Source organism: Lytechinus pictus, chromosome 5, assembly GCF_037042905.1.
Source record: "Lytechinus pictus isolate F3 Inbred chromosome 5, Lp3.0, whole genome shotgun sequence".
Classification (NCBI taxonomy): Eukaryota; Metazoa; Echinodermata; class Echinoidea; order Temnopleuroida; family Toxopneustidae; genus Lytechinus; species Lytechinus pictus.
The window spans coordinates 24,773,943-24,793,478 of NC_087249.1; the positions used below are offsets into that span (position 1 = coordinate 24,773,943).

The window sequence follows — 19,536 nt, forward strand, 5'->3', positions numbered from 1 at the left end:
TCAATTGGTCTGCTCTGCTGTTTCTTTCACTTGTCACTTTCAAGCAATTGCCTTCCTAGGCCCCTTTTCTCCCTTTTTTCATCAGTCACCAAAAGTTCATGAAGAACAGCAAGTGTATCCCCATGCTTTCTTAACAAAGCATCATCACATGTGCTCAAAGTGTCATCCCCACTGTTGTGAGTCACCAGAGGAGGCTCATTTCCATTGGTATGTTCATCTTCCAGCTGCTCCTCTTTGATGGTTTTTTTGGTTGAATAGCTGTAGGGAGTTCTTAAAATTTTAAAATTTCTTAAAACAATTCTCTGCTTGAATCCCTACTTAAAGATGAATGAAAGTACTTGCAGTAAACACCGATTTCACGAGAAAGTGTGTAAAACCAAGCTTAATTGTCACTATATCATCGATCTGGTACAGTTCCATAAACTGAACTTTGTGAAATCTTGAAATCTATGCTGAAAAATGTTCACACTGAAGATCACCAACACAGATAAGCGCACGTGGGACAGTGTATTATTATTGCTTTGAATGTCGGCCCGACGTTTGACCAAAATCCTGTGCTTATTTGCTAATTTCTCAGCAATTACACAATTTCTTACAGAATCCTTTGGCACATATTTTTTTATTTATACAAACAGACTCTTTGGTGGTCATTTCATTGGATTTATGAACTCATTTTGAAATCGTTACCACAACTGGTTTCTTTTCAGCTACACTTTCCAGCTGCTTTGGACAGTTCCCATTGGTGGTACATGTACTCAGCTTTCTCTGGAAAAAACCCACACCACCACTCATCAAGAACAGTCTTCCAAGGAATGGAATTTTGTCTGCGATAATGAAATAGCTCTGCAATGATTCCATTTGAGACCTCTCCTTGTAAAGCACTGCATCCTTCTTTTAGCCAACTGGGCGTAATTCCCAATTGCTGACATGCTGAACCAATAACATCCTGATGCCCAGAAAAGTCTATAAATTTTACACAAAGGGATGCTAAATTATTTGCAGTAATTGCTTTCAAAGCAGTGCGTTTTATTTTAGACAGGATTCCATGGCATTTAATGTGCATTTTCTTTGATACCCATGCTCTTCAAAATGTGAATAAAGTCATTCCTGTAGCTCAAGCTGTCACTGTCAACGGTTTTTCAAATTACAGTATTTCAATGAGTCCATACGTTGGCCTTGGTTCTTTCCACCAGTAATCAAAAGTTAGAAAAGCTCATTACATGAAAAGCATTAATTTCCAGAAGGAGGTAATCGAATTGCCGGGATTTGTACTGCGCATGTGCAGTTTAAAAAATTGATCGGTGGATGTGGTGATAGACTGGCTGTGTTATTTTACGCGCGCTCCCCCCTGGACAATCACAGCAAAACTGCTCTCTACAAATCTGAAACAGATCGATTATATGTACATTTCAACTTCACTTTCACACCATTTCGTGATAAAAATCAATAAAATAGGTACTCAAACTACATAATCGACACAAATCTACTCACCAGGACATGTCCCTTCGTGTACAAGAGTGTGAATTTCTTTGGCAGTCCATCCAGTGTTGTGGAGTATTTGTATGCCGTGACAGCCCAGTACGTCGTCCCGCATATCAAGCAGCATTTGGATCAAAATTTAATTCGCACTGTTCAAAGTCATTTTCGCGGGTGTTACACTCGGTTTCAGCAAAAAGCACTTACATGGCTGAAAAATATAGGTTCCGACCTTTAAGGAGCTATATTCAAACTTCCAAAATAAGTTCCAATTCTGGAGATATGACGTACCTACGTGTACGCCACACAGTGAAATCATCCATAAATCAACTTCATATAGGTTTCCAAGGAAGTCTAACACGGTCATATTCAGAAAGGTCAACTCTTCCTTAAAGTTGAATTAAGAAGACGATTCCAAATATTGAGATATTTACATTAATAGCAACCTTACAACCCCCCAAACACTAATAGGTGATTCGACCCCCCATTTTCTTTTTTCAAAATAGTGAATTTGAACGGTTTATCCCTACCCATTTTCCCTGAGTTCGCTCCTGCAATGCCTACCGAGACGGGTGTTCTTTGAGTGTGACGTCACCGGGGGGTATTCGGTCCCGGTGTAGTGTACTCCTTCATATGGAATAACTGCAGTTGAAGTTGTATCTGCGAGCCATAGAACTTGCAAAGAGGAAATGATTAAAATATTTGTGGCCGTACTATTATTCCAAATATGTGAATTCCCTCAGAATGATACCATAGACCCTAAAGGAATAATTTCAAGGTGAATAATATGAAATTTGATCGAGATCTTCTCACCAGTCGATAACGTAGCAGACGTGTTATTATGACATATTTATCCGCGTGTGACGCGGCTCTTACAAAAAAACACAGTTGGTTGCGGAATTGCTTTGTGCCGACCGGCCGCCCGCTCCGGCGCAGCTAGCTGTCGAGCTACCGTACCGTTCTTGTTGTCTTCAACCATAGAGATGTATACTAATTACTATATATCTTTCTGTCTTCAACTCACTTCCGAATTGCGTTTGTATGTGTGACGGTGACCCCTAGCGTAATTAAATATAGAAAACAACTCAGAAGGCCGAGAAAGAATACTATACGTTTGGTTCAAGATTGTTCTGTGGAATGAGCTATGAGTGGAAATGATCCAGAGGATATAAAAGTGGAGTCAAAGACAAAAGAAAAGAAGAAAAAACGCCAGGGGATCGCTGCACGGCCATGAACTAAGTCGACTTACCAGACCATAACAGTACACTCAATGCCTGGGTGTTGTGTGTACTAGTATTATGCGTTCAGCGCGCGCTGAGCTAGCCGCCGGAATTACTTTCCAGCTACTCACTTGATTGAACATCGTGATAAAATAAATGAGAAATAGTGAAAATATCATTCAATAACTCACTGTTTGCTATCTTACATCATGATTGAAGAGTTCATGGTGGTTATTCATACTGTATTTTATACAGGGAAAGTAAAGATTTGTACATATCAGTCCTATTTGTTTGATTTGAGTTGCTTTGAAAAAAAATTGTAAAATATCTTTCTCTCTCTGCATAGCATTTCTGTATGACATTCAGGCACCTCTTATACTAAATTCCCCCCGGTGACGTCACACTCCGAGTGACTTTTCTGTACACTCGTCTCTCGGGCTCTGACAGGTGGCTAATTTCATAGACTTTCAAAGCAAAATATCGAGAAGGCAGAGGATTATTGTGACATGCTATGTGTTTGAACAACTTATATATACTATATATTGTATGTAGAACCTATATTTATGGAAACTCACCCCCTTCTTAATTCAACTTTAAATGGAAGTTTCATGAACATTTGGAGTGTAACATTAAAGGAACTTTGATTTTCTGGAGGGATGTTTTTAGTTATTTTCAGCGCTCATTGAAAACGATGCTGAGTCAAACCCCCAGCGTCACAACTTTAGTTACGTCACTGGCGGTCTGTTGCAGCAAAATATTAATTTAAAGTGCCCATTCTTTGTGAAAAAGAGTGAAAATTGAGACAGAGTATAGGTATATTGACAGATACAAGAAACTGGAGGTAAAGTAATCAGTTGAAAATATTTATTTTGAAACTCACAGGAATGTTTTTAAAAGAAGCAGTAATTATGTTCGCGCACACAATGACGAATTTAAGCGTCTCAAGCAGACTCTGTGCGATGCCTTATACTACAAGTACGTGCGTGCGACATACATGTATAGCTGAGCGAGGTCCAATTTTGTCAGTATTTTTTAGCACATAAACATCTATTTTGCTACTTTTTCAGAAGTTCTATGGAATTTTGTATAACTTTTATTAAAATGATTCTTATTATGTTTTAGGTCTTGAGGATTAATTTGATGTATTTTTAAAGACAAATTAAGAGCCTTCTAAATTTTGTTGTCTACAATATGCTTTTCTGAATATCGCGATCAGGAACGGCTGTAATTTTGGCTTCGATCTCACCGCCATCGTTTGAATTCTCAGTCAGACATCGCTATGCTTGGATTTGCCATAATTTTGATATGGACTGAAGTTAGCTATTAAACTTCATATGATATAAAAACTAAGGCGAAGCCAAGCATTGTCAAGCGAAGCGATGATTGAATGAGAATTCGACAATGACCTTGAGATCCAACCGAAATACAGCCCATAGTCCAGTAAATAGTCCATCTGAGCTCTACATTCATTTTGGATTGGGAAAATTGTTATGTTGATGCTGTCTCTTATTATTTTTTCAAAGCAAGTCTCTAGCATTGGAGTTTGTCTGAATTTCTTAAATTTCACAATGGCTCACTTCTTGAAATTTGTCTGATCAGGATAGTCCTAATGACCGTATAATACTGTTTGTGTATATTACAGTTCCTGGTTGCTTCCAACATGGCCTACAACTTGAGGCCCAGGTCTGGCGTCCAAGTAGAGACCCTGGGCCCGATGGACAGAGAGGAATCTGCCAAGACTTCAGTGAAAGAGAAGAAGGCCTGGTCTGATCCTAGTCTCCTTATCCTGTTGGTGCTCTTTCGATGGTTGAATGCAGGCTTGGTCCAGACCTCATTTGTTCCTGATGAATATTGGCAATCTCTTGAAGTGGCCCACAAGGTTGTCTTTGGATATCCTTTCAAAGATGTTGATTTAATGTTACTCAGATTATTTTTCTTTTAAGATGATAAAAAATTTGTCCACAGTAACTGAACGTTTACAATCTTAATTTACATAATAATGTCTGATTGGTACACATTTTACCAATCCAAAATACACATTCTTGAAGCCTAGTCCAGTCTGTTTAGAGTTTTTCATACAGAGTACATGTACAATCTAGTATGTTCATGCCAAACCAGTAAGCACTGTTATTTGCAGGTTTCTCAATTCTTATGCTGAAGTACATTTAGATCTATATGGTAGACTAGGCCTGTTTATTGAATGAAATTTACATATAACCATTTTGAAAGACCGTAATGTTTATTTAATAGCAATTTGTATTATACATGTAGATGCAGTCCTTTGAAAATTGCATAATACATGTACATGAAGATTTGGTGACTATTACATGTAATCTAAATGAGGATTATGAATCTCTGAATGACTCTCACCCTGAGTTTTATTCCTATGTATGCTATCTGTGGTTAATGGATTGGAAAGAAATACCTTTCTTTGTTTTCAGGAAATATTGTATTTTAAATCCAAGAGCTATTAGTCCTGAAACCATTGCTCCTAGATACAAGTTTGCCATGTTAGGAATCAGTTATATAGCTTCAGTGGTCGGCCCAACAGCCACAGAAGATTTTCTGACCACCACTCATCATGAAAAACACTTTTTCCGACCACCTCTAATTTCAAATGAAAAGGGTTTCAAACACAACCCCTTGGAAAGAAGAATTGCACTTTCCTCAATATCCAATTTCAATCTTGTTACAGTTAACATTCTTATATTTGATAAATATTAGTTTATTTTCAAAGATTTTTTAGTGTCGGGTTGTCAATACATGATGTTCATTCGGTTGTGGCCGTAAGACCAATAATTCGGCCTAAAAAAATCTTTGTACTGCCGTGAAATTGCGACCGCCACTAAAAAGAACCATCCTTATTTGTTAATTGTTAAAAAAGGTAAAGATTTACACTTTTGGTGTGCTTCTTTGATTGGAGAATAGGCTTATAATGCCAGAGTTTTTGTATTTGAAAGTGTCCCTTAACCAACCCATCACAAATGGATATCTAACATGGGAATGGCGAACCGGTCTAAGGGGCTATGCCTATCCTACCATCTTTGTGATTCTCTACAAGATACTTGCTATCCTGAAGCTAGACTTTCCAGTGGTATTGGTAAGTTGGATTTGTTTTGAACTCTTTAGCTATGGGAACTGGTTGCTCACTATATTGACCCCTAAAGAGATTAGAGAATCAGTAGTCAAGTAGAAGTCGAATATTGAATGCAGTTTTAATCATACTTTTTCTCCACAAGCCAAGACTGCTATATTTACCCTCATTTGCAGCAATCACCCTTATCCCCCTTTCCTACCACTTTGCCTGATCTCCCAACCCTTCTATTCTCCTCCACTTGCTTCTTCTACGTCTTTGGTTTTCCTCTCCTCAAACTGGGTCTCATTACCCAAATTGTAAAGCATTTTGTTTAATTGCACTGCTAATAAGTTATATCTTGTGCTATTTCTAGATTCTAGCTCCTTGTGTATTACAAGCTACTCTGTCAGCTATAGGGGATTTCTGCCTGTACAAGACATCAGTCATCCTTCATGGAAAAGACGTTGCAAGGTGGACAGTATCCTTTCCGTCCATTCACATCTAAGAAGCGATATATTTATTGAACAATGTACCTTCAGATCCCTCTTTCAACATTTTTTCCCCAGTGTGCATGTTTAAAGTGATGAGACGCAAAAAAAGTAACTCTTGAATGTTTACTTCATGGCTATACATGCTATTGAAGAATGTTTAAAGATTAAAGAGAGCGAAGTTGGCTCAGTCGGTAATGCGTCTGCCCGTCGAACCAAAGATTGTGGGTTCGAGTCCATCCCGGGAGGATGACTGAAGCCAGTGCGTTGTGTGTAAACGTCTCTCCCATGTTTCATAGATGCAGACTATGTTACAGTGGAAAACACTCCGTCCCTCGGATAGGACATTAAATGGAGGCCCCGTGTAGAGGAGAGCCACCACCTTTGCACGTTAAGAACACACTGCACTATTCGTATAAGAGTAGGGGGAAACCCCGGTGTAGTGGTCCACCTGCACTCCCTCCAATCAGTTATATCGGGAGGAGAGACCTGCGGGTCACAGTGATTCAGTTCGCTTTTCGCCTCCCAGGCACAGGTGACGCCAAAACAAATAATAATAATAATGTAAAGATGAAGCTCTGATACACTGTAAGTCCACTATAAAAGTATCATGATGGTTTTCAACGAAAATAAAGTTAAAAATATGTATGGTACATGATAGGAGTTATTGTGTGGTTTGTACTTATTGACCATGTAAGTATTTCATGAATGGCAGTATAGTGCTAATGATAATGCCAATAATATTGTTAATTTTGAAACCAAATCTGTGGTTCTTTATCTATCCACCTAAATATTACTCCAGTTAAATCTGGGAAATTTTGCCTTCTGTATGTCTAATTATCACTTCAAGTCAAAGCATTATTTAAAGATTAAAAATATGAAAAGTATTGTTATTGGCATCTCAGTAAAATTTTGCCCAAGTCGAACAAATTTCTGTGGTCACCAGCAACTTGACTGAGGGAGATTCTCCTGTATTTGCTACAAATAATATTAATGAAATAATTTTATACATCATTCTTTTTACTTTTATGAATTAACTTAAAATCTTGACTTGTTATTCTTCATTTATAACAAAAGTTACCCATCAAAATATTTTGTTTTAGCAATTTTCAAATTTGTTGAAATCAATTTCAACTATTATGCAATGTTACTTTGACCTTAATACATGACCTTTCCAGCTTCTAATGAATTTGTCTTCCTGGTTTGTGTTTTACAATGCAACTCGTACATTAACCAATACAATGGAAAGCATCCTGACCTCGGTAGGCCTATTCTTCTTTCCTTGGCCTAGGGATTGGTTGCATGATGACAATGAAAAACAAGAAAGGTTAGAAGACATTTTTTTACTTTCACTGAGTTCAGGTAATTTGTACAAATATGTGTGCATAGACAGAGAATCTTCTTGTAGAATGGACATTATCTTCCATCTTTTAGTAATTAGATTGGTACTTTTTATCTCTGTGAATAAACCACATTCTGCAGATAAGAAATTAGATGTTGAAATAGAAAACATTCTACATACTGTTGATAAATGTCAGTTATCAGAATCCAATTTCTTTTTAGATGTACAGTAATGCAAATTTGTTAATTTAACAGTTTTAGGTGTCAATTAAAACTAGATTTGTTGGAAAATATTTTCTATATTTCCTTTGAAATTTTTATATATTTAAGTGGGGGAAGTTCTTGAGATGTATTGAGGTATTGCACAATATAGTATATTGCAGGACTTTTTTTCTAACTCGAATGAGTTGGAATGCAAGATAGTTGGAACCATTTTAGCTTGACTTTGCCTTCATATTTTGACTCTGTATGACTACACTGGATATTTATGATCAAAAGCTTGGACGGCACAGAACAAGCATTCTTTTGCCCAGGCTTTCTTTTTGTCTTAAATTTTGCAGTACAATAACTTATTGCAACTATCTCTAATTATTTTGTTTTGTAGGAACCCACAGGTGTATATTATGGTTGTTGCCTTGGCTTGTCTGGTGCGACCGACCGCTGCTATTCTTTGGTTTCCTCTGTGTCTATGGCATATCAACTTCAGCCGTGTATCAATGGACAGTTTAGGATTCACAAGTTTTCATCTTATCAGGTTTGTGATTTCATTAGAAAAGAATGGTGCACTCGGGTTTTAATCGTATGCCTTTTCCAACAAGGATTGAATAAGGTAGAGAATATTTGTAAAATAATTGCTCAATCCATCTGTGGATCAAACTGTATTCAGCTTTCAGATTTTAAGCTATGCTCATGAAATCCATCACTTCATTATACTGCAACTTGTATCCACAATGCACCCTTATAAAGTGAAATCATATTGCTGTCCCATATTTGTGTGTCATTTCAATCCTCATTTATATCAGAAAAAATTGATGTAATATAGCTTAACATCGCGATTCATCTGAGTGAGATGTGGTAATTAAAAGAGCAGGTGTATGATTTTATCTTGTATTTCTTTTCTTTTTTTCTGGCAGCATAATTGTTGCTGCTCTGGAGTTCATTAGAGTCGCATTGACACTGTTCCTTCCGGTAGGGTGAGTATTCCTATTGCATCGGGAGTAATTGGATATAATATTTCAATAGAGTTCTCCAGATTTCGATGTGTTTTATGTTCTTATATGAAAATCATGATCACTGGAAAATACAACTCCCTGTTTCATAGACACAGGCTATGTTACAGTGGAAAACACATCATCCTTTAGATAGGATGTTAAATTGAGGCCCTGTCGACAGAAGAGTCACCGACTTTACACTGTTCATTTAAAGAGTAGGGGGATCCCCGGTGTAGCGGTTTAATTGTACACCCTCAATTAGTTATATCAGGAGAAGAAATCTGCAAGTCACTGTGATTCAGTTCACTTTTCACCTCCGAGGCAAAGGTGATGCCAAACAATAATTACAATAATATTAGTAATCGTAAAAGAATACTCTCAATCAGGTTTTTTTTTTTTTTTTTTTCATATATCTGATCACTGACTGGTGTTCTTCATATTTTATGAATTACAAATTACAAAACTCACAGAAAAGATGAGTTAACAAGTACACATATACTGAAAATAACCTTCGCCATTTGCCCATTTATTGCTCATGAAAATTATTAGGCCTGAATTCAAAAGAGAAAGGGGATTAAATTGTGGACATTGTGTATTATTGTGCTTTAATTCAGGTCGCAAAATGAAATAATATTTTTTACAAAGGGCACTGAAGTAAGCATAATTATAAACAAAATCTGCATATTCCATGGTTTAAAGCTCTTGTGTAAATTTGTGCCATAGTGTTAAAGAAAGACTAGTACATGAGAATTATAGATTTAAAATTATTGCATTTTGTTTTATGTTCCAGATTGGTAACAATATCTGCATCTCTTCTTCTAGACAGACTATTTTATGGTAATGTGAGTATCAAACATTTAGTTTATTGTTTCTATTTAATGAATGATAAAAAATGTTGACTTTCGACCTAGTATATTCACAAGTTTAGTATTATGGGTTCAAATTTGAATTGACATGCAGATGTAGCAATACATGTACCTGCGATGTTAAACTGATAATTTATTATGTGAAGTTGGACTAATGAAATCTTCTATATACAAATTTGTTCACAAGTATGATTTGTATGAGTTTTCAATGGAAATGCTAGCATATAAGAATTGGAAGTATATAAACATATATTTAGAAATATAATTCAATTTGAAGTATAGAAAGTGAAACAGAGAGAAAATATCACTATATTTAAAAAGAATTTAGGTGGTAGAATGGCAGATAGCAGGGCCCCATTGCATAAAAGTTGCCATCCAATGGTAACTACCATGGTAACGCTGATCATCTGCCAATCAGATTCAAGAATTCCATGCAGTTAACCATTGCATGGCAAAGTTACCATAATGGTAACATTTATGCAATGGGTCCGGATATATGATACAAAATGTAACTTTTCTGATGGTTTTTGATCTGCAGTAAAAGGGGTTGAATCTTTTTAAGAATACTGTTTCTTGTCTTTTACCAGTTTGTGTTTGTTCAGAAGAATTTTATCGAATTCAACTTTCTTCGTGATTTGGGGGCATTTTACGGAACCCACCCTTGGCATTGGTACTTCTCACAAGGCTTTCCTGTTGTCATAGCAACCCATATACCAAGCTTTCTTTTGGGTGCCAAGATAGGCTACAAGAAGAATAGTCTGCTGTTGTGGGCAGTGTTTTGGACCATGTGCATATACAGGTTTGTATTTTGATGCAGCTACTTGGTATTCAGTGAGGGGGTTGGTGGGGAGTCCATCATAGAATGATCAATAACTTTCACTTTAAAACACTATGATAGACATTGAAAAGGAAAATATTGAGAGAATGTCAATGAATAGGAATTATGTATACATTTTTGTTCTTGTGGTGGTGAGCTTTCTATGTTTAATATGTCTGTATATGGGAGGGGGGTGGAGTGTCAATTTATAGAATGATCAATATTTTTTCACATTAAGGGTTTGTAAAGGAATAGCAATTGATAAATACTTTGTCTCGCCTGAACAAAGTTTGGCAGAGACCTAGTAGTCCGTGTTCACACTTGGTACAAATGATCCTTGGGTAATACCACATGTGTGTTCATGAGGATGATGGGGTCAAAGGTCATCTAGAGGTCAAAAGGTCAAATGATAGGAGGTCACGTCCAATCTTTATTCAAGTTTTTGTTCAACTTGTCCTCATTTCTTTATATCTGCATCAACTTATACTTGGTCCAAATAATCTTTGGGTAATATAGGTCAAAGGTCATCTAGGGGTCAAAAGATCTTATTGCACATTTCATTGATTGCGAAATCAGGCGAGACTTGTGGTTCGTGAACCGCCTTGTTTTGTTCTTGTGATGGAGAGTTTTTGTCTCACCTGCATAGCAGAGTGAGACTATAGGCGCCGCTTTTCCGACGGCGGCGGCGACGGCGGCAGCGGCGGCGACGGCGACGGCGGCGGCGGCGGCGGCGGCGTCAACACCAAATCTTAACCTGAGGTTAAGTTTTTGAAATGACAGCATAACTTAGAAAGTATATGGACCTAGTTCATGAAACTTGGCCATAAGGTTAATCAAGTATTACTGAACATCCTGCCTAAGTTTCATGTCACATGACCAAGGTCAAAGGTCATTTAGGGTCAATGAACTTAGACCATGTTGGGGGAATCAACATCAAAATCTTAACCTAAGGTTAAGTTTTTGAAATGTCATCATAACTTAGAAAATATATGGACCTAGTTCATGAAACTTATACATAAGGTTAATCAAGTATCACTGAACATCCTGCATGAGTTTCACGTCACATGACCAAGGTCAAAGGTCATTTAGGGTCAATGAACTTTGGCCGAATTGGGGGTATCTGTTGAATTACCATCATAACTTTGAAAGTTTATGGATCTGATTCATGAAACTTGGACATAATAGTAATGAAGTATTACTGAACATCCTGTGCAAGTTTCAGGTCACATGATCAAGGTCAAAGGTCATTTAGGGTCAATGAACTTTGGCCAAATTGGGGTATTTGTTGAATTACAGCCATAAATTTGAAAGTGTGTTGGTCTAGTTCATAAAACTTGGACATAATAGTAATCAAGTATCACTGAACATCCTGTGCTAGTTTCAGGTCACATGATCAAGGTCAAAGGTCATGTAAGGTCAAAGAACTTTGGCCACGTTGGGGGTATTTGTTGAATTGCCATCATATCTCTATAAGTGTATTGGTCTAGTTCATAAAACGTGGAAATAAGAGTAACCAAGTATCACTGAACATCTTGTGCGAGTTATAGTAGTTTTCAAAATCAGCACTGCTGCTATATTGAATCGCGTGATGCAGGTGAGACGGCCAGAGGCATTCCACTTGTTAATATTAAATATTTTCATATAAAAAACTTCCGTTTTCTTCTTAAGATCTTGCATTTTCTGGTGCCCAAAGAGCTGTTTCTAACTCATTGTTTTAAAGCTATGTTTAATTATAATTCTGTATCCTGTTACATCACATGAGTTAAAGTGATCATTTCACTTTGTTCTGATTTAAAAAATTCTCCTTTTGGTTCCTGAAAATGGGCTAAACATTAGGCTTATAGTGTAAAAATACCATCCCAAAAGTTTCAAAGTATTATATTTACAGGATCAATTTTAAAACCTTGGAGATGTTATCCAAAGTTTGAAATAATTGGGAGTTGGTTTCAATGACTATGTGTATACAGGGAATCTGTGCACCACAACACATTAATTCTAGATGAACACAGCATGACCTACATACAGTGTGTACAAGGTATACGCTGAATGTACAGTGCAGCTAATAGTGTGTGTATAGGAGATACACACAACAGAAGGCAGTCAAAATAGCCAACGGACTTTTTGAATTGGAGAAAACTGGTCATAAGCTGCACCCGTCTACTAGACGGTTCTCAAAATCAGGCTAATAAATTGCTACTTGTATCTAAATTAGAGTTTTTCATCCTATATTGTGGTCTGTTTCAGGGTTTTTGAGGACAAATACAGGCACTCATACGCACGTTTCAACTCAGTTTGAGAATTTTTTAAATCAGCTGCTCACAAAGTTAAACGATCCCTTTAATGCAACAATTGCAATTTCAAACTTATTCAGTTGTTTTTGTTCTCTTCATTGTAGTTATTATTTTTTTAATACGTCAAATTTACCTTAATGATTATGTTGTGTTCATTCTATTATAGCTTTACAAGCCATAAAGAGTTTCGTTTCATCCTCCCTATTGTCCCCATCTGTATGCTATTTTGTGGTGAGTAAGCATTATATTTGATGTATCTTAAAACCATACATTTTAAACAAAATTGTTTGAAGGACGCTATCAGGATACACGGTTGTAGTCTGTATGTATATGTGGTCTCTCTTTTTTTTTTATACTCGATAATTTGCCCTCTCCACTGCTGAAGATTTATTTATTTGTATAGATGTTGAGTGTATGGCCCGTATTCTGACGTCAGGTTTAAGTTTGACTATAGTCTAAGTCAGAGCTAAAATTATGAGAAGCCACAAATAAATGACAACTTAAACTTTGTTTTTTGCTTTTTAACTTCTTTCTGCCTTAATGATGAAGAAAACTATATTAGTCACAATTCTCACACAGTTATGAATGATTTGAGTGCCAAATAAGCTGATAATTCCTTTTCTCTTATAGACTTGTGTCACAATTGGCTATTCATAGTTAAACAACAACTCAAGACCAGAGTTTAAATTAAACCTAAGTTCAGCCTATGGGCCTATGTTTGGTAACATATGTGAAGTGATCAGGCCAGGTATATCTGGGTTTGGAATTAAAATGTGTACATTTACACATTGCATGTAAAATTTCATCTTGAGCAGGCATAGACTGCATGTACATGTTGGGTTTTGTGGCAGTTATGCTAATTACTTTGAAATCTCTCTGATCCTTCCCCCAAACAGGTCTATTCATGGATGACATGTATCGCAGGGGGAAGTCCAAACTCCTTGTACTTTATCTCCTGTTCAATGTTCCAGCTATCATCTACTTTGGACTAGTCCATCAGAGGGGAGTGTTGGATGTAATGGGGTATGTCAGGGAGGTAGCAGAAGACTATTCTACTGGACAGCAGAGATCTGTCATGTTTTTGATGCCTTGCCATTCCACTCCATTTTATAGGTAAATCACAGTGAGTTTTTGTGTGTGTGTGTGTGTTTTCAGTCATTTAATCAGGGAAGGGTCATAGATTTGGCAGTTGTATGGCTAATTGCAGATAGTTCCATGAACTATGTCTGACCTTCTATAAGTAGGACCTGCCTGAAATGATCCGTCTCTGTTTTAAGTTCTCACAATAAGTTGTAATTATTTCAAATTATCATGATATAAGCAATTCATGAAGTGAAATAAGAATGAAGAAAAATTTAGGGTATAGTGTACAAATAATGCACGTAAGCGTGTGCATGCAGGGCCCAATAACTTATGATGTGTGAGAAGAGCCAATGAATATACCGCACTGAGGTTCGCAGGACCGAGTGCGGTTTATCCATTTGGCGAATTGAGCACAGAGTTCATTATTTAGGTCCTCTGTGCACAAGAGTGTATGCATTGTTTGTTTTATACACCCCCCTCTCCCTGATGCTACTGAGTTGCCCCGAATGCTATATTTGATCTAAATTCTAGATAATTTAAGACCATGCACTATCCTGCACTCTGACGTCAGAATGCAGGAAAGTGCGTGACGTCAGAGTGCAGGATAGTGCATTTGGTATGACGTCAAAGTGCAGGATAGTACATTTGGTATGACGTCAGAGTGCAGGATAATGCGTTTTGGATGCATTTTGGATTCGCTGAATATCATGTGATCTGATTTGGACCAATCAGATTACAGAAAATTCTTTGGAGTTGTATAATAGATCATGTCACTGATGTCTTGTCATTCTAATCTGCACTATGCTTTGCTTATGTTGGGTTGAAGTACAGTACCAGTCACAAATCTTTGACTCACTATTACCTGTTCAACCAGAGAACAATAGATTTGGTCCACTGAATCTATTGTTCTCTGGCTGAAAAAGGTATTGAGTCAAAGAATTGTGACTGGTAGTGTAGATATCTCAATTTACCAAAAGCGGTTGTTAATACCACTAATTGATTGAAAATGTGTACAGTCAATCAATCGCTGTATTCAACCTGTTGGAGACTGAACTCACATATGGATGTGTGTAGTAAGGTGTCTGAAAAATGTGTGGTATAGCAAATTCAGCCAGTCTCCAATGTGTTGAATTGAATTTCTTTTGTGCCAATAAAGTCAGTCAAGGGAACAAATCTATGTGGATCATTTTCAAATTAAGGAGTGTATCATTGGAAAAAGAAATACATGTATGGAAAGTGACAATAATCTTTCTATTTCTTTACACCCATTTTTAGCCATGTGCATACTAATCTACCAATGCGCTTTCTGGAATGCCCACCCAACCTGAACCAAGAAGAGGACTATGTAGAAGAATCATCACTCTTTTATAATAATCCAATGGAGTGGCTGAGGAAAGAATATGAAGACCCTACCTCTGTCCCTACTCATCTGATCTGTTTTGATGTCCTCAGACCAGTAAGTATTTCACATCATACAAATATTGTCTTGTCTTCCTGTTGTTGTCCCACAATCATGCAAGTTGATTATTATTATTATTATTCAGTTCTTATACAGCGCATGTTATATACAATGTAATGTCTCTATGCTTTTCCACAGAGAATTAGAATTGTTATTTTAAGAATTTCACATATTTGTGAAGTATTATACTGTGAAATCCCCTGAGGCCCTTATGACAAATTTCTTTTTTTCTCTCTCAACTTCCATTTTCCATACACAGAGCATTGAAGACTTTCTTTCTTTACATCATTTCCAAGAGGTGAGTCTGCTTTAAACATTTGAAAACTGGTTTTCAATAAACCTCTCTGCAATAATGATGTAGTGATCTGTTTTTTGGTCTTTTTGCTATTGGAACATGTGGACTCTGTGTAAAGTCTGTGAGAATTTGCGACTTCATTTGTAACTGAGTTTATCAGTTATTGTTTGGCTGGTGATATAAAAAGCCTGGTTTTTAAGTTCACCCCTTGGAATAAAAAACATCAGTTTCCATCTGTTCATCTCTTCCTTTTTGTATTGTTTGTTTTAATAGGTTGCTAGTTACTTTCACACGCACTTACCAGAGGGCAGAATGGGCAGTCGGGTCCTGGTCTTCGCTAGAGAAGAAGGCCAATCGCTCCCAGAAAGATGACAATAGGATCCAGCTCTACCCAACTCTTCAATGCAGTGATATGAGCAAGCTAGCTCTCTCATGGATCCAAGAAGAAATCTCCAATGCATAATCATCAGAAGGAATTCCATACCAGAGAAAAAAAGGGCTGCAGCAGTCTGTTCTGATACCGTGAGATCTTGAATGATACATGAAATATCTTTCTCTTTGATCATGTTATTCCAAAATACATAACGCCCAGTGTGGTGTGTGGCCAATTTAGCTGTATGCTTTTGAACATGCCATATATATTAATCTGAAATATTTGTATAGTAAATGATAAGTCTGATTAGATACATGGTAAAATGCACAATATGAGCCCTGTCTTACATGATTTGTGATTGATTTAGTCAGTGGCGTACCTAGGATTTTCCACAGGGGGGGCAAAACCGTCCGCCCAAAAATTTGACAAGCAAAAAAAAACAAAAAACAAGGTCTTCAATCACAAATGAAGGATTTCGTAACAGGAAAAAATTTGACAAGCAAAAAAAAAAAAAAAAAAGAGCTTCAAGCTCGTCAGGGGGGGGGGGGGCAATAAAGGTCTTCAAGCTCGTCAGGGGGGGGGGGCAAAAAAGGTCTTTCAAGCTCGTCAGGGGGGGCAGACTTCAAAGTTGACACATTACTGCATCATTTGATGTCCCTGGAAAGAGACAACAGTATATCTTGAACTTTACCACTTGCAGAAATTCATTCAAAGAGAAGGTTTACTTAGATATATTTCAAAGTCATTTGGTATATTTCTACACTTTGCCCAAGCATTTTATGATCATAGTTTTCTTGCAATTTTTTTTTTTTAAATAGCACTACATTTTGCTGATCAATTCAAATTTTGACTGAACTAGTGAACAATTACATTATTACATTCTATGTCGAATCTTCAAATGTGAACTGATATCATACTCAAAGCAAAACAATGCATTTTGATTTATTTTCATATCTTAATAAAGGAGAATATTATATGATACTCAGAAAGACACAAAAGTCCCACAAAAGGTAGTCAATTCTGCATGTGATTTCTAGAAATAATACACACAGTTCCCTACCAATTTGGCATTGTATATTCACAAGTTAAGTTTTTATGGGTACTAATATACAGCACAATTACATTTTTGTCTCACCTGCATAGCAGAGTGAGACTATAGGCGCTGCTTTTCAGACGGCGGCGGCGACGGCGGCGGCGTCAACACCAAATCTTAACCTGAGGTTAAGTTTTTGAAATGACAGCATAACTTAGAAAGTATATGGACCTAGTTGATGAAACTTGGCCATAAGGTTAATCAAGTATTACTGAACATCCTGCCTGAGTTTCATGTCACATGACCAAGGTCAAAGGTCATTTAGGGTCAATGAACTTAGACCATGTTGGGGGAATCAACATCAAAATCTTAACCTAAGGTTAAGTTTTTGAAATGTCATCATAAATTAGAAAATATATGGACCTAGTTCATGAAACTTATACATAAGGTTAATCAAGTATCACTGAACATCCTGCATGAGTTTCACGACACATGACCAAGGTCAAAGGTCATTTAGGGTCAATGAACTTTGGCCGAATTGGGGGTATCTGTTGAATTACCATCATAACTTTGAAAGTTTATGGATCTGATTCATGAAACTTGGACATAATAGTAATCAAGTATTACTGAACATCCTGTGCAAGTTTCAGGTCACATGATCAAGGTCAAAGGTCATTTAGGGTCAATGAACTTTGGCCAAATTGGGGTATTTGTTGAATTACAGCCATAAATTTGAAAGTGTGTTGGTCTAGTTCATAAAACTTGGACATAAGAGTAATCAAGTATCACTGAACATCCTGTGCGAGTTTCAGGTCACATGATCAAGGTCAAAGGTCATGTAAGGTCAAAGAACTTTGGCCACGTTGGGGGTATTTGTTGAATTGCCATCATATCTCTATAAGTGTATTGGTCTAATTCATAAAACGTGGAAATATGAGTAACCAAGTATCACTGAACATCTTGTGCGAGTTATAGTAGTTTTCAAAATCAGCACTGCTGCTATATTGAATCGCGTGATGCAGGTGAGACGGCCAGAGGCATTCCACTTGTTTTTTAATTGCATGGAAATGTGCGGGAAAGTTACATTTTATCATTCCAAATATTTGCTCTCTGCTTTTTCTGAATTTTGAACAGATGCAGCAGCTATTTGTATACTATACAAATACACAGGGTTAGAGCTAGAGATCTATATAATGTATAGCCCTAAAAAGGACTGTTTGGGTTTACCAACCTTTTCATCCGCCAGCACAACTGCTTGAGGGTCAAGTCCGTCAGCAGGTAGCACGTGAGCCCAGTAATGTGGCCTGCCTGTACAAGCAGGCCCGAATGCCTATAGGGCTCGGGTATCCCTAGTCTGGGCTGGCTTGCATTTTTTGTTGATGCCGAAAGCATGCAAAATTTCTCATTTCTCATTGCCCTCGCCAGGCCATGGCCTCCAATCACCACAATCCCATCAATGTTAATGGAGAATTCCATCATTGACAACTTAGGGCAATACAAATTCAAGAAACACGGCGTAGAACCAAAAACTAAGAGCTAAGTTTAGACAGGAAAGATAGCTGTACTAATTTCCAGTGGCTGTAATATGTACATTATGGTCTAAGTTTTTACACGTCTGAGGGCACTGTAAGATCTCTATGCTTGGCAAAAACTTGCTGCAAATAAGTAGTGAGTAGCTTTTCACCATGATACATTTCATCTGGTATGAGTTCCCCCCCTTTTTTTTTTTTAATCCCAGACGATGGGTGACATCCACAGCAGCAGACACACTTGCATCAATATGTTTTAACACCTTCAGTGTGATGGAACCAACGTCCTCATTTTGACTCTCTAGAATTCCAACGATTTCCTGATTTTGTCTCCTACTGTACTGTTCAAGATTCTGAACATCAGACTCAAGCTTCAACACTCGAACCTGTTGATCAGCGTTTTCTTTTTCTAGCTCATCATTATTTTGCTGCAGGTTATCCATCCTCTCATTCATCTTATCAAACTCTGAGCTCAGAAAATTGATGGAGCTAATGATCTCTGTGTGATTCCTCTGTTAGATCTGAGCCCATTGGGGTCAGCTTATTCATGAGGTCAGATAATGACACTTCAGTGTTTGCAGGATCTTTGACAGATTTATGTGCTTTGGCTGTACTGCAGGCCACACACAGTGCCTCACCATTTTCACACAGACATACACGTACGCCCTGGTTCACTGGACACTGGGAACACTTCATGGTAGTATAGGCACACACACAGCCAGAGAAAATGCCAATATGACCTTATATTCCTGACAGTCTCTAGGAAGGAATCATAGTTACTATCATCTAAGGCAGCATCAATGGAATTCACTTTCCAATTCACAATTCTTTTTGTTTCTTCATTTTTTGTCGTTTCTTCAGCAGTTTGGGGTGGCCATTCCAACAGACACACACATATACACAAGGACACAAACTCACATAAAAAGAAACACACATGAGCACCAATATATGTAGATGATTAAATATATATACAATGAA

The 19,536-nt window shown here is 37.3% G+C and overlaps 1 protein-coding gene across 1 annotated transcript in view; it reads left to right on the forward strand.

The window, feature by feature from the left end:
* The window catches only part of LOC129260371 (GPI mannosyltransferase 3-like), a 21,447-nt gene extending 5,172 nt beyond the window's left edge, over positions 1-16,275 (forward strand). The window contains exons 2-14 of the mRNA XM_064100083.1: positions 4,339-4,586; positions 5,679-5,796; positions 6,146-6,250; positions 7,439-7,587; positions 8,206-8,355; positions 8,735-8,794; positions 9,603-9,654; positions 10,266-10,477; positions 12,953-13,017; positions 13,683-13,899; positions 15,145-15,325; positions 15,588-15,626; positions 15,897-16,275. Of these exons, the coding sequence (XP_063956153.1) occupies positions 4,357-4,586; positions 5,679-5,796; positions 6,146-6,250; positions 7,439-7,587; positions 8,206-8,355; positions 8,735-8,794; positions 9,603-9,654; positions 10,266-10,477; positions 12,953-13,017; positions 13,683-13,899; positions 15,145-15,325; positions 15,588-15,626; positions 15,897-15,995 (1,677 nt within the window). The 5' untranslated portion in view covers positions 4,339-4,356 and the 3' untranslated portion in view covers positions 15,996-16,275. The remainder of the gene's footprint in view (positions 1-4,338; positions 4,587-5,678; positions 5,797-6,145; positions 6,251-7,438; positions 7,588-8,205; positions 8,356-8,734; positions 8,795-9,602; positions 9,655-10,265; positions 10,478-12,952; positions 13,018-13,682; positions 13,900-15,144; positions 15,326-15,587; positions 15,627-15,896) is intronic.
* Positions 16,276-19,536: the final 3,261 nt, after the last annotated feature.